Source organism: Solanum stenotomum, chromosome 6, assembly GCF_019186545.1.
Source record: "Solanum stenotomum isolate F172 chromosome 6, ASM1918654v1, whole genome shotgun sequence".
NCBI classification, from domain to species: Eukaryota; Viridiplantae; Streptophyta; class Magnoliopsida; order Solanales; family Solanaceae; genus Solanum; species Solanum stenotomum.
In genome coordinates this window covers 48,485,247-48,499,948 of record NC_064287.1, presented here as the reverse complement: position 1 = coordinate 48,499,948, position 14,702 = coordinate 48,485,247, and the positions used below count along the sequence as shown (strand labels likewise).

General features: G+C 30.1%; 1 protein-coding gene across 1 annotated transcript; it reads right to left on the bottom strand.

Annotated features, from left to right (window-relative positions):
* Nucleotides 1-1,036: 1,036 nt before the first annotated feature.
* LOC125868242 (F-box/kelch-repeat protein SKIP11-like) lies at nucleotides 1,037-4,265 on the bottom strand. Its single transcript, XM_049548870.1, has 2 exons — nucleotides 3,860-4,265; nucleotides 1,037-3,165 (listed from the first exon to the last, which is right to left on the bottom strand). Exon 2 carries the CDS (start codon nucleotides 3,075-3,077, stop codon nucleotides 1,635-1,637), a length of 1,443 nt encoding a protein of 480 aa, XP_049404827.1. The 5' UTR covers nucleotides 3,078-3,165; nucleotides 3,860-4,265; the 3' UTR covers nucleotides 1,037-1,634.
* Between the last annotated feature and the right edge of the window lie 10,437 nt (nucleotides 4,266-14,702).

Here is a 14,702-nt window from a genome sequence, read left to right as displayed (position 1 = left end):
ACATACCACTCATCCCAGACCCCGCTTGTCACGGGATATGCTGTTGGTGGTGGCATGATTAACAAAGATACTGAGGACTTTGATATAATCATAATTGATACGTCCTGTGATAATTTCTATAACAGACGCATCAAATCCACCAAGAAATAAGTTCAGACAAGGCTGGCACTTTGTATAGGTTGGGTTGTTGGATATGGGATCCTCGTAGTAGGCTGGACCTAGCCGAGAGAAGGCAGTCTTTAGAAAAAAACAGGTTTGGAAAGCAAAAGAATGCTTGACGTTTTCTAATCTTTTTCCTGCCCTAGGACTGAGTAGCACAAAAAGAAGGGGGGAAAGGGCAGCTCGGTGCACTAAGCTCCCGCTATGTGCGGAGTGTCTCTGGAAGAGCCAGACCACAAAGGTCTATAGTACACAACATTACCGTGCATTTCTGCAAGAGGTTGTTTCCACGGCTCAAACTCAAAAGGAGGGGCTACCATTACTGGCCCAATGATAAAGCACTGTTATATCAAGTTATGCAAGTGAAACCTTACAAGTAACAGGTGCTTCTGGGGGAGGAGTGAAAGGTATGAATCATATCTCTACTGTATAAAGAACAAGAGTGGCAATTACTAGCAAAAGAAGCAATTGTGTAAGAACTGGTTATATGATTGTACGGGTGCAATCGTGTAATATTCAAACTGCATCCCTTAAGTAATTGTATAACCTAAAACAGGATTGTTGCGCGAATTCAGGTAACGACAAAAAGGGAAAAACCCGAAAGAGACAAGGGATGCATAACTAGGAAACAATGGAACAGGATCACATAAGAATGAATCTGGACAACTAGCGGATAAACCTCATGAATCGACTAAGGCTACAATCTCATCAACTTTACAACTCATAAAAGCTGGGTTACGATCCATAATTCATCACGAATGCAAATAACATAATGTCTAAACATCATCCATACAACAGATACATACACCATTTTTCAGTTTTCACAGGCAGAATAATTGATCATGAGATATGGCATAATAAAGTAAAGAATTTCTAAAAGAAAACGAGAGTTGGAACAAAGTATTTTCATTTCCAAAGCTACCAACTGTCTTGAAAGTAAATTAAGTTTATGGACCACCAATTGCGGGAAATAAAATGTACTGATACACAAGCCAAGATGGCAACGAACAACCTTGCAGAACTTTATTTCTCTCCTCGACAAAGTCAAGAAAATAAAGATCGCAAAACCCAAAAAGACCAAGTTCTAAGACTTATCTAGAGAAGCTTTAGCAAACACTAATCGAAAACTATAACTGTATTGCTCGTTATTTTCACCTAACCTTAAACTATTTGATGGCCACCTTTGGGATATCATGTTACTGGAGAAGACAGTTCCATTGAAGGAACATTTGATGGAAGTTGAAAAGGAAAAGAAAATTGTACTCAAGACCTTCCATAGAAAACTATGTTGTTGAATCTTGAGCCCAGTTTGTGCTTCCCCATTCTGAAAAGAGGTTAAAAAGGAAAGTTTTTTATAAGATAAAAAAGTTGGGATAAATTACCCATTAACAAGAATCCTGTTGCCCCAGAAACCAATTATGTATTGATCGGCACCCAACACCCTCTACAGCACAACACATGGTGCTGCCAAATCTTCAGCATCCCATAACTGCGCAGTTATACACAAAACTACCTGATCTCTTCCGGCCAAGCAAGGTCCATTCTGGAGGCCCTTCACTTGGCACCCACGAATTCACCTCAATATACCCTTCGCCCATAACCCTAGGCCCTCCAACTACAATTAATCTATTGCCACATGCCCGAAAAGCTAAACCCCATCCATTCATGGAAGCAGCTCGTTCAGGCAACCGTCCAATGGAAACCCATGCCTTGTTTTGCTTGTCGTACTTCCTAACCTCCATGGCAGCATAATCGGCAGCATACAGTTGGTTATTTACAACTGCCACCAACGGAGGTGCTTCAGATGTAACAGGGATATCATTCCTAGTTGCGTTAGGTCGCACAGGGGACATGTTTGGGATTTCTGTCCATTTTCCTGTTGTCAGATCATACTCCTCTGCACATGTCATCAGCTTCGATTCAGCTCCACCGACGCCCCCTATCACATAAAATTTACCATCCATGAATACGCCCGAGCACATCTTGCGTGGCTGGTTCATGCTTGCCAATGTCCTCCACGTGCCTTGCTCCGAGTTGTAGAGCTCAGCTGAGTTGAGGATTTTGCCTCGTGAATCACAGCCGCCAGCGAGAATGGCAATCTCTCCACGGCTGGCTGAACCGAACAGGCACCTAGGCGCATTCATCTGCATCCCGGATGTCCATGTATTTGTCAGTAAGCTGTACCGATAAATAACATGTGCCAACACCTCCTTTCCAAAAACAAGAAGCTCCGTACCAACCGCCAAAGATTCCTTGTCGGAGAACACGAAGCATTCATTGGGATTCATGGTCGGCAAATGCATCCAACGGCGCCTAGTAGGGTCAAATACCTCCCATTCGAGCAGCTGGCACGAGAAATATACCCAGTGCTCAACGACACCCATTTGTCGCCGCAACCTATACAGTTCACCGCTCCTAACTAATGAGCGAAATTCACTATTCAAAGATGCTACGGTGCCATAATCTGACCTTGAGGCCCGAATGAGAGAACTTACAGAGTTATCCCGGCCAATGGCAGGAATAAGCGTACTGATATCACCATTATCCCCAGCCTGATGCTGATTGCCAGCTTGCTCATCAGGGGGTGCTGCAGCAGAATCATCCTCAGCATGACCCTGATTGTCAACTTGCTCATCAGCGGATGCTGAATCAAAATTCTCCCCAGCACGGCCCTGATTGTCAGCTTGCTCATCAGCGGATGCTGAAGAATTGCCCACGGAGAAAACCACTCCTTCTAGGTCAGAACCATCAGACTGCTTCTGCAACTTGCATTGCACATTTTCACCCTCCTCATCATTTTCCAATGGCCTTTTGCCATTCTGGGCATCAATCCTATCAATGTGATAACTCATGCAGCCCGTCCAGTTACTTTCTGTCCGACAATCCCTTTGAACCAAACACGTACGATCTTCCAACATGTCTTCCAGATTGAACCCTAGAATAAACACCAATTCCGCAACCTTCCTTTGATCTGGATCCTAAACCCTGTGCTCAGCCCTAACAAAACTGATATCCATGGAACAAAATTAGTAACAACAACCCCAAAAAAAAAAGATTCATCAAAACTCATAAATCCAGGTTAAAAACAAAGAACACACAGAAAAACAAATTCTCAATCACCAAACCACAGAAACATAATTTTTCCCTAGCTATATCTCATTCAACATCAGTTTTGATCATTAATTAGAGAAAATCAAATCAAACCCCAGTAACACTCAAATGTATAAAAACAATTCTGATAAACACAAATGCAGGATTTTTTCAGTAAACAAAAAAAATCACAAACATCTATAACCCCTCATTGATTCAAGTTAAAAAAAAAAAAACCACAAACATCTATAATCCCTCATTGATTCAAGTAAAAAAAAAACCTATAATCCAGATCAAGCAACTCCTTTACAAAAAGATTCAACATTCAATCCAACAGATCCTGTAAAAACAATCAAACAACAAAAACCCCAAAACCAAAAACTAAAAAAAAAACACCCTAAAAATCAAATCTTTCAATCAAATAAACATGCAAGAATCATTAAAGATTCAAACTTTATAACCCCCAGATCTCCAAAATTCAGATCAAACAACCCCCTTTTGCTCAAATTCACCAAACATCAATCAATCAAACACCAAAACTCCAATCTTGCATTGTTACCAAACAGAAAAAACCACTCCAAACAACTAAAAAGAAAGAAAAAAAACTTACAGATTGGATAAGATGAAAAGGAGGAAGAGAGAACCCTTGATTGGAATTGAACTGAAACTGAAAAAAAGAAGACTCTTTTCTTCTATATATATAACAAAAAACTCTACCACTTTAATTTTCTTGGTTTTCCCTATCTATCTATATAGTCTTTTTCTTTCTTTTGTTCTTTCTGTTTTTCTGTTTGTACTTAGTATAAGGGGCAGTTACTTGTTTTTTTTATAAAATTTAAAAAAAAAAAAAAAGGGAAAAAAATGGAAGAAGAAGAAGAGGAGAAGAAAGCTATGGGGGGAGGGGGATTTTTCAAGCCTTTGGATTCTCTCTGAAAATCAAAGCAAGGTTTTATGGCATAATTTTAGAAGGAATACTACACTTTATCTCTCTTCTTCTTCTCATTTCTCTCTCTCTAAAAAAAACTCCATTTTATTACATTTGCTTAAATAGATTTTCTTGAATTATAAATAAAATAAATAATTATACAATAAACAGCTGGATATTATGTGTATAATTGTTGTATGTATATATAAAAAATTTGTAGAAAAAAATACAAAAAAGACAAAGAGAAAGGTGGGAAGAAAGGGAGGATAAGGAAGTTGTGGGTCCCACTTTACAGCTTAGTTAGAGGTTTTCTTCTTTACTTATACTTCTTAAAAAGTTTTTTTTTTTAACTAATTATTTTTTGGTTTAAGTGGATACTTGGTTTATATATAATTAATTATATTGATCGTAAAATAAAGAGATAAATATATATTGTTTACGTGATATATGTAAAAATAACTTATTTGAGATTTTAATTACTGAATAATGAGATGAACTTATTGTTTTTTTGACTGAGTAGATAAATTATAGGAAAATATATTTAAGTAGATGTTAGTTCAAGCGTATACGCTCATAAATAATTCAGTAGATAAAATTAATTACGTTGAACGTAAAATAAATATTTTTTACGTGATATATGTAAAATAACTTAAATGGGATTTAAATTACTAAAGAATAAGATGAACTAATTATTTTCGTAATTGAGTAGATTATTTATAAGAAATATGTTTAACTAGATGCTAGTTCAAGTGTATATGCTTATAGGTAATTCAGTAGATAGAATTAATTATGTTAAATGTAAAATAGAGTAATAAATATATATTTTTTACGTGATATACGTAAAATAATTTAAAAGGAATCTAATTATTTAATAATGTCATGAACTAAATTATTTATGTTTTACTGAATAGATAAATTATATATAAGCAAAATATGTTTAACTACATATTTTTTCAAACGTATACGCTCATAAATAATTTAGTTGATAAAATTAATTACGTTGATCATAAGATATATTAAAAAAAAAATATGTATATTCTACACAGAAAAATTTAAAAATTAACTTAAAAGGAATCTAAATGACTAAATAATGATGTTGAGAAATTTGAATAAATTAATTTAGGTAGTAACCATTTATCTAGTTAGTATCATATATCAAATAGGAAATTCATGCATAATTACATCATAGTCTAAAAAAAATAATTTAAAAACTTTTTCTATGAAAAAAAATGCGAACAAAGTATCAAATGAATTACACTAAACTTAAAATAAAAAAAGAAAGCTATTTCCTTTATGTAAACACGTAAAATACAAAGAAAATTATTATAGTATTAGGTTTATTTTATCTTTCTCTTGAATCGATCTTGAAATACATTGGAATATCGTTTGAAAATTCGTATTCAAATTATTATCTTTTTGCCATAATTTTTCTTTAATGTTTTTGATCTTTTTTTTATATATTAATTTTATTAGTTTGGTTGATAATGAAAATATTTGTAATTTGCATGGATAGGGTTGAAAAGGTAATCGCGACTGACGATTTGAAAAGTGCGGCTGAGATAATTAGTGTTTGTAGTCGAAAAAGATAAGTGAGGCGTGAATAAGTAGGTTTATATTTTCTTTACGTTTTCAGTACATTCTGTCGTTTACGTAAAAGCAAAAATCTCGTAGGTTGGTAGCGTCCAACAGAATATATTGACATTTTTTTTATTGAATTTTGATTTCACGCGGTGAAATATACAAATTTGACGAAAGATATGAAACACAATTTATATATCTATTTACTTTAATATTTGGTATCTGAAAGTTTTTGATCAGTTGATTCAATTTGTCATGTAGAGCTCATTTATCAGAAAAATACTCTTATTAAAAATATTTTCTTATTTAGAGCTTAAACTTTAAATTTAGGTTCATTTATTGAGAAGTGAAAATACATATATAGTACCGTATTTAGTGCAAATGTAATATTTTTTGTAATAAATTTTGTTTATTGGTTTTTTTATCAGTTACATATTAAAGTAATACAAAGTATCCGACAATTTATAAAGTTGCCTTTAAAATTTTATTTGAATAATAAATATTATTTAATAATTATTAAGTTATTATTGTTAATGAGAAGTGAAATACATAGTAACGTATTTGATGCAAATAAAAAAAAATTATAATAAAATTTTTATTTGTTGTTAATTTAGTCTTGAACAATTTAAAGTAATATAGGTAGTATCTAGTATATTATAAGTCATTATTTCTATTGAGTGAAAATAAATTGTAATTATTCAATTTTACAAAAATTATAGAATGGATTATCTATTTAAAGTGTAAAATAATGAATTTTGTTATTTTATTGACAACAAAGCTAATACATATTTACTTAAATCCTATAAAAATAGGGAACACACCGATATTTACCTTACCTTGAAGTTTACAATAATCCATTTATCATGTCAAATATATAGTTTATTATTTTTCTCCAATTCAATTATAAAATAAACATGTGGTCAAAATGCAAATTATACATATATATTCAATTTAATGATAGCAATTTAATTACAAAATTTGTTTTATGTTAAAAAAACTTGACAGTCTAGAAATTTGTTATTGATGTTTGACTCACGTTTTACGTTGGTATTTCTTTTGTTAGAGATGTTACATTAATCTTGACTCAACGGGTCAAACTTCAATAAAAATAATATTTATTACGGTAGGTTATTAGTAAAATTATTCATGTTTGACTCACCCTCGTTTCACATTGGTATTTCTTTTTGTTAGAGACGTTACATTAATCTTGACTCAACTGGTCAAACTTCAATAAAAATGACATTTATTACAGATAGGTTACTAGTAAAATTTATGTTTAGATTTTCAAAAGGAGTTCATTTACTAGTCAAACCCCCTCGTTTCACATTGATATTTCTTTTTGTTAGAGACGTTACATTAATCTTGACTCAACGGGTCAAATTTCAATAAAAATGATATTTATTACGGTAGGTTACTAGTAAAATTTATATTTAGATTTTCCAAAGGAGTTCATTTACTAGTCAAATTCACAATTTAATGTTTTTTACGACTTAAATTTAAAATCTCTAACTTCCAAATTTGACTTCATAGTATAATATTACATGGTATTTTTCAAAGGAGTTCATATACTACAAATTCACAATTTAATGTTTTTACGACTTAAGTTTAAAATCTCTAACTTTCACATGGTAAAAAAGCTAGTAGTATATCATTTTTTGACCTATTGTTATTCAAACGAATATTTTTGACCACTCTAAACACAATGAAAACAAATCAAACTAGACAACTAAATCCTAATAAGGATTAATTAATATGATTAAAATATTACACACGCTTTAAAACTGTGCATAGATTTTCCAATATAATCATTTCAACTATTGATTAATAATTTAATATATACTTTTTTAGTCCGAATAATTTAATATATACACGTTAAATTATTTTTGTTGAAAAAAATTAAGATAAAAGTCGGCATCAAACTTTGTTGTCTATTTTTCATTTTGAAGAATAATCAAACTTTTGATTTTTTTTTTTGTCTCTTTATTTTGCTTCTTTTTTTTAATAGAATGTCCACTAATTTATTTTATTTTATTTTATTTTAAAAAAAAAAGAACCTCCAAGATTTTGTTTGGTCAATTGTATTGATCAAACAAGAGTCAATTACAAAAAAAGTTGCCCAATTCCAATAGAATTTTAGGTCATCAAACATTATTATAATTGACCCCTTTGATGTGATCATATTTTTGTACTATTAGGCGGTTCCCCACCCTAAAATTAAGCAATAATTAAAACATAAACTTTTTTAAGTCCAACTTTTCCCCTTAGTCTTTAACCTTTTATCTTATTGTCGCAATATTGTAGAATTTTGAAATTCTTATAAGCTAATACTGATTAAAGACGGATATAGAAATTTAAGTATAATTTTAAAAAATATCAAATATGATTATATTGTCGCATTTTTATTACATTTTATGATGATATTGAGTTTGACAATGACAACTTAGTAATATTGAAATTATGTTTGTTGATAGAGAGATACAACGTTGGATTTGAATCACAATCTCTTAATTGTGAAAGTCTGATTAAAGACAAATATATAATTTTAGTATAAGATTGAAAAATATTAAATATGATCATATTGTCGTGTTTCTATTACATTTTATGATGCTGAGCTTGATAGTGATAATTTAATAATATCAGAATTATATTTGTTGATAGAGAGGTAAAACTTTGGATTTGTGTCACAATCTCTTAATTATGAACGTGATGATTATCAAACTTCAACATGATCTTCTACCAATGACCAAACACCAAAAGATAGAAAGTGATGGTAGGGTAGTTTTAAACTATCTTTTCTATTCCCTATAAATTGTATGTGGTCCTTTTCCATGTGTTAGATAATCACATCTAACTCCCAATAGTTAGTCTTCTTTTATTTTAATTTATTTTTACAAATTTTTGAATATTTCTAGATTATAAGATAAGATTTCTTTTTGACTGTAATTTTGTAAGTCAAATTCACATTTTAATTCGAAATTATCATAGCTAGTATTTGACCATTCATCTTTTGCATTTGTTAATACCAAGATTATCATATTTCCTTCTATATATTTTTTTCATCCTATCATTTTAATTTAATTGATTTTCGAATATATATACACCTATATTTTGACAAACATTTCAAAAAACTATTTTATAAATTGCACTTCATTTTAAAAATTAGACTAATTTAATCTTATTTCAAGAACATTTAATACAAGGATTAAAATTAAAATGAGATAAAAATAATTAGTTTCACCTTATTTTGTAGATTGATAAATATATTGAGACAGATATTTCTAGTAACTTGACAACTATTATGAAACGAAAGTAGGATTAATTGACGTATTTTAATATGTATACAAATTATTTGCACAAATACATTTATACGCTAAAATCTCAAAGTAGAATACCAAACCATTTATTTTTTAGTATATTCATAAAGAGCAAAAAAAATAATTATCATTTTTAGATTCAAATAGTAAAACAAAATGATGGTGATTGGTTGTTGCAATTTCGAATCCGTGTATACTTTTTTGACTTGTGAAAAAAAAAACATCATAATGCATTCTTCTTTTGAACAACCGTAAATTACAATTAAATGACTTAAATAAAAAAATAAAAATTAAAGTCGTAGCTTATAACTTTTTCTATATTAAAAAAAATAATCAAAAAATTGTAGAGAAGTATTGGAACATGTACAATAAATATTTACTAGTCTGATTAATTTTTAGTCTCGTTTTATAAGATTTATTAAAAGTTGAAACACTTTTTATTAGAAATTTTCTGGCAATTTACACAAATGTCCTTTTTTAAGCTTTTACATTGCTAGAAATAGTTTCTACGCGAAGTAATGAGAAATTTGTGTTATAAAATATGATTTTCTCATTCATTGGAAGAAAAAAAACAACACATTTTCACTAAAATATTGGATAACTCCCTTCTTTTTTTTCGACACTACTATATTTTCTTTACCTAAAATTGAATAATAGTCACTTAATATTTTTCAATAAGAAAACAACAATTTTTGAATGATGTTAGCCAAAATTTATTCCTACTTCAAATTTTTTTATGTAAATATTAAAACCTTTAACAATGACAAAATATTAAACCACTGCTTCCACCTCTTCAAAATTTTAAATCCTTATCATTTCACAGAAAAATCTAATATTTTCAAAACCGACCATTTACTTAACAACTGTCTCAAAACAAAAAAATTTCCCAAAACTTGAAATTGAGAGTCCCGATGAAGCGGTGATTTTCTATTTTTATGTAACGTAAGATAAAATTAGTTGTATTATGATGTAAAAATTTGTACTTTTAGTTGACTTAATAGCTAATAAAAACAAACCGATAAAAGGTAAAGACAATTTAAAGGAGTTAGAAGGAGGGAGGTTGAGAAAATGACAATTAAGTGGCTTAAGCTTAGCTAAACACAATGCCGTGTCACCGTCTATTTCTTAAGTGATCGTGTACCATTTGATGTCTTTCTTAATTCAAATATTTTAAATTATCTTACATCATCTCTACTCAACATATATGATAACGATGACAATAACATAATGACTGTAATTTTATTAGCAGGATGTATAAAAATTGTTTTTGATAGAATCTCAATTTTAGCAAAGTAGAATAAAATTTAGTAGTTAAACTACAATGTTAAGCATAGTAAAATTGTTTTTAATAAAATTTTGATCATTGTAAAGCATAATAAGATTAAGTATGAGAATTAAACATAATTAAGAAGAAAATACTAGCAACAACGTATAATAACTACAACGGGTTGTTTATATATGTACATATATATGTCTAAGGGGTCATCTGCTAGAGTTTATCAGAAAAAATAATGCATGTATTAGCCTTGTATATTACTAGTATCTTGTTTGGTACTCTTTTCCAATTAGTTATACACTCTATATTGTATTAATGTGTGTATTGATAATACCATGGATTTCTACACATTAAAGACCCAATTGCCCCTCAAAACCTTTTTTACATCTTTTTCTACCATAATAGTGTAACGACCTGTTCCCGTCATTATAGAAAAGCCAATGAGGGGAAATTTGGGGCCGAATTTTTTTTTTCCGTAGTATTTGAATTTTCCCAACCTAATCCAGATTTGGATGAAATCAAAGTCTTTGAGGTGTAGGGAAATTTGGTAACAATCGGGTGAAACAATTACGATTTTGATTACATGAGTAGTTAGATAACTCGTTAAGGAATCCGTACGACTTTACGAAATTGAATTCGAGTGGAGTAGAACTCCCAAAATCTATCTTGGCGTAAAGGGTATTTTCTTAGCGTTGTTGGTTAGAGGTGTGTTGTGAAATGGAAAATTTGGAATTCTTGAATTAGCTCTCTGTCTCGCGTAACCCACATTGGCACCGCTTTGGCGGGGCCGCTACAGCGGGGTGACGGCCGCTGTGGTGGGCTCGACGCAAATTAAAGTCGTTAATAAACCCCTAAACGGCCTCATTATGCACTTTTTGACTTTTAGAGCTAAGGAACAAATCCCAGGCGACTCTTACTCGTTTTTTACTATTCTTGAGGCTAAATGTAAGTTTTTCACTCCTCAAATCTGTTTTTCGATCCGTAGAACGTAATAGAATGGGTGAATATTGATAGGGGAAGGTTTTGTTATAAATTCTATGGTGGAATCAACCCTAATTTGGATAATTGGGATCATGGGTTTGATCTAGGGTTCATAGAATTGTTAGTAATTCGGGTCATTAGTAATTGCTTATTGATTCCCATATTATATTGATTGTTTGTAGACCAAGAACAAGCGGAACGAATCCGGAAAGGGAAGGATCAAGTTTTTTAGGGTTTCAAGCTTGTATCAAGGTAGGTGATGGTTGTGATTCAATGATTGTGTGATGTATGTTTGTTCTTGCTTCATTATGATACTTGTATATGTATGAATGTTGCAATGTTGATTACACTTGTTGTAAATGAGATAGATGAATGATGATTTCAATGAAATCATGACTTAAATGTATGATCTTGATGATATACTTGTGATTGTGATTGTGGTGTGTTGAATGGATCGGTTACCACGTTCCGGCATAACTAACTTGGATCGGTTGCCACATTCCGGAATAACTATGGGATTGGTTGCCACGTTTCGACATAATTATGGGATCGAATACCATGTTTCCGGTATGCTAACTGTTTGGGTTTGGGTTCCATGAGAGGACCAATAATTTTATATAAAATGTGAAGTTGTTCGTAAATGTTGATAATGTTGTATATGTTGATAAATATGCATGTGATTATAATGTTGTCTTGACTTGCTTATGTTGCACTTAGTGAGATAGTCGTGTGATCCTACTTTACACTGTGGTTGTGTACTGATACTGAACTTGCTCTTATTTTGTTGAGTACATGGCAATCTTCAAGCGACTACTGACAGACCTCGCTTAGTAGATCAGTGATCGTCACTTCGAATTCAAGGGTGAGCCAATTCTTCCGGGCTACCATGAAATTCTCTTTCGTCTATGTCCACCATTTTTGGACTTAGACATTTGTTCTAGTTAGTTGATTGGTTCATTAGAATGGGGTTGCATCCCTTCTTGTTTAGACTTGGTTCATTGTTTAGATGGTTTGGTACATTGACTTTCAGGTTCTAGGTTTATTCTTCCACATTGTTAGTTGTTAGATCTTAGTTTTGTTTTAGTTGCTTGGTTTGGGTTGTAGTGGTGGTTCTCCCACTGGAGAGTTAGTGTGGGTGTCAATCACGACGGTCTCGGTCGTGACAAATAGTGGAGCGTATCTTTGTAAATTACATTTTTTATGCATTGCATACTATTTATTTATGCATCAAACCAAACGATGCATAAAAATAATCTATGTGTATTAATGCAAGCATAACTAATACATGCATTGCTAATACAAGCATTACTAATACACTCTATTTAGCATTATTCTTATATACTCTACCAAACAAGCCCTAAGTAATTTACGTTTAATAATATTTGATAATGTACTATTAATTCATTACTAAATAAGATTAGCTATAAATTTTTATTCCGTTCAAGTTGCATTATCTTTGAATTTCTTATGTTCAAGCCAAATTACCCTAGAATTTTTTTTTATGTTCAAGCCAAATTACCATAGAATCTTTTTTTTTTATGTTCAACCCGAACTTTCCTAGAATTTTTATGTTCGATAAATACTTCTAATAATTGGCGTTTAAGTTTATTTCAAATTATAACTTTAAAAGTGTATACCTCTAAATACAATTTTCATTATTGAAAATAAATATGTAGATTTAGAGTCAATTTAAATAGAGTAAATTTTTTGATTATCACTAAATTCATGAGCAAACAAGATATAATCTGGCAATCTAAAAGATCTTAATAATCAATAAGAAATAATAAAAAATATTTTCATAATAATAATGACCTAAATCGTGAAAATGTAATTATGGTAGGGTGATATAAGCATTGTGCTACTAGGTGAAGTAGCCTCAATATTATTTTACTAGTAATAAATAAACATATGTTCCATATTATAAATTTATTTATAATTCTCATATTATACCTTATTCTAATTTGTGTAAGGAGTCCTTTTTTAGGAAGTATACTAATTTGTTCCGTTCGTGTGTAAATAAAAGTTTTTATTATTGTTTTTTTAAAATAAAATAAAATAAAAAGTGTTTTTTTTAATTCGCACGTGCGCCGCATGTGATAGAACGACAAAGTTCCCATTTCGTCAGTGTTCACACGTGCCAAAGCGCCTGGATTTTTGAATCCGCTTTCAATTTAGTAAAAAGACTCGCCCTCGGTCCCAGTGCCACGTGTCGGCGCACGTGGGTTGCTCTATATACTAATCTCTCTATTAATTGTATACTAATTTATATTTTATTAAAAGAAAAATACCCTAACCTTCTTTAACCTTTTCACCTTATCCTTTTAATTAGGTAATAAAATATTTAAAGACGATACAAATTTTAAATAAAATACTCTTACCTAATTAAAATAATATATAGTAATAAATAAGACTTGTTTACTTTGATTTTTCAATATACTTAGATTCAGTATAATTTCATAACTAAAATTTAAAGAAAAAGAAGATATATATAAATCTCACGCGTATCTTGAAAAAAACATTTTTAATAGATTATCAGCTCAAAAACAAGGAAGAACACTCTTTATGATTTTACATTTGAAGTTATAGGTTAATAACAATCACAAAATTCGTTAATTTGACCTTTAAAGTGATTGATAGATATATTCACTTTAACGAGAGTAGATAACGTGTTCAATTCTCATTCATCATTTGTAGTAAAATAATATATAAGTATGTCATAGAAATAATATATAAGTATGTCATAGAAATTATATATATATATATATATATATATATATATATATATATATATTAAGTTTAAGTTATATTTTGCTATACATTTGTAGAAAATATTTAATTATTTAAATAAAATTTTTAAAAAATGATTATATTCTCTAACTTCTAAAATTAATAAACTTATTTGTTCAACTTGATTAATTTATCTGAAACATACAATCAAGTTGATTCTAAAATAATAATATCTCATAATAAATAATCACATAATATCATAAATTAGATTCTCTATTTTTAAAGTACAAAGAAATTTCTTCACTAATTCAAATGTCATAATACACTTACCAACTTAAAAAGTGAAAATAGATTTTGAGGCATTTTGAAAATTTAAATGTAACCTTAAATACTACTATTGAAACTTTTTAATGATCGAACATTAATTTTTTAACAAAAGAAAAGTGAATAATTCTAGTAAGTATGTGCCAACCTCTAATCTACAATACTTCCTCCTTCCATTTTTATTTATCAAATAATTTATTATATTATTATTTGAATTTAATAAATTCAATATATTTTTAAAAATATTGAAAAGTACCTATAATAATTAATAATAAGGTAAAGTCATATCAAAACTATAATTATATATTAACTTTTAAATTTATTTATT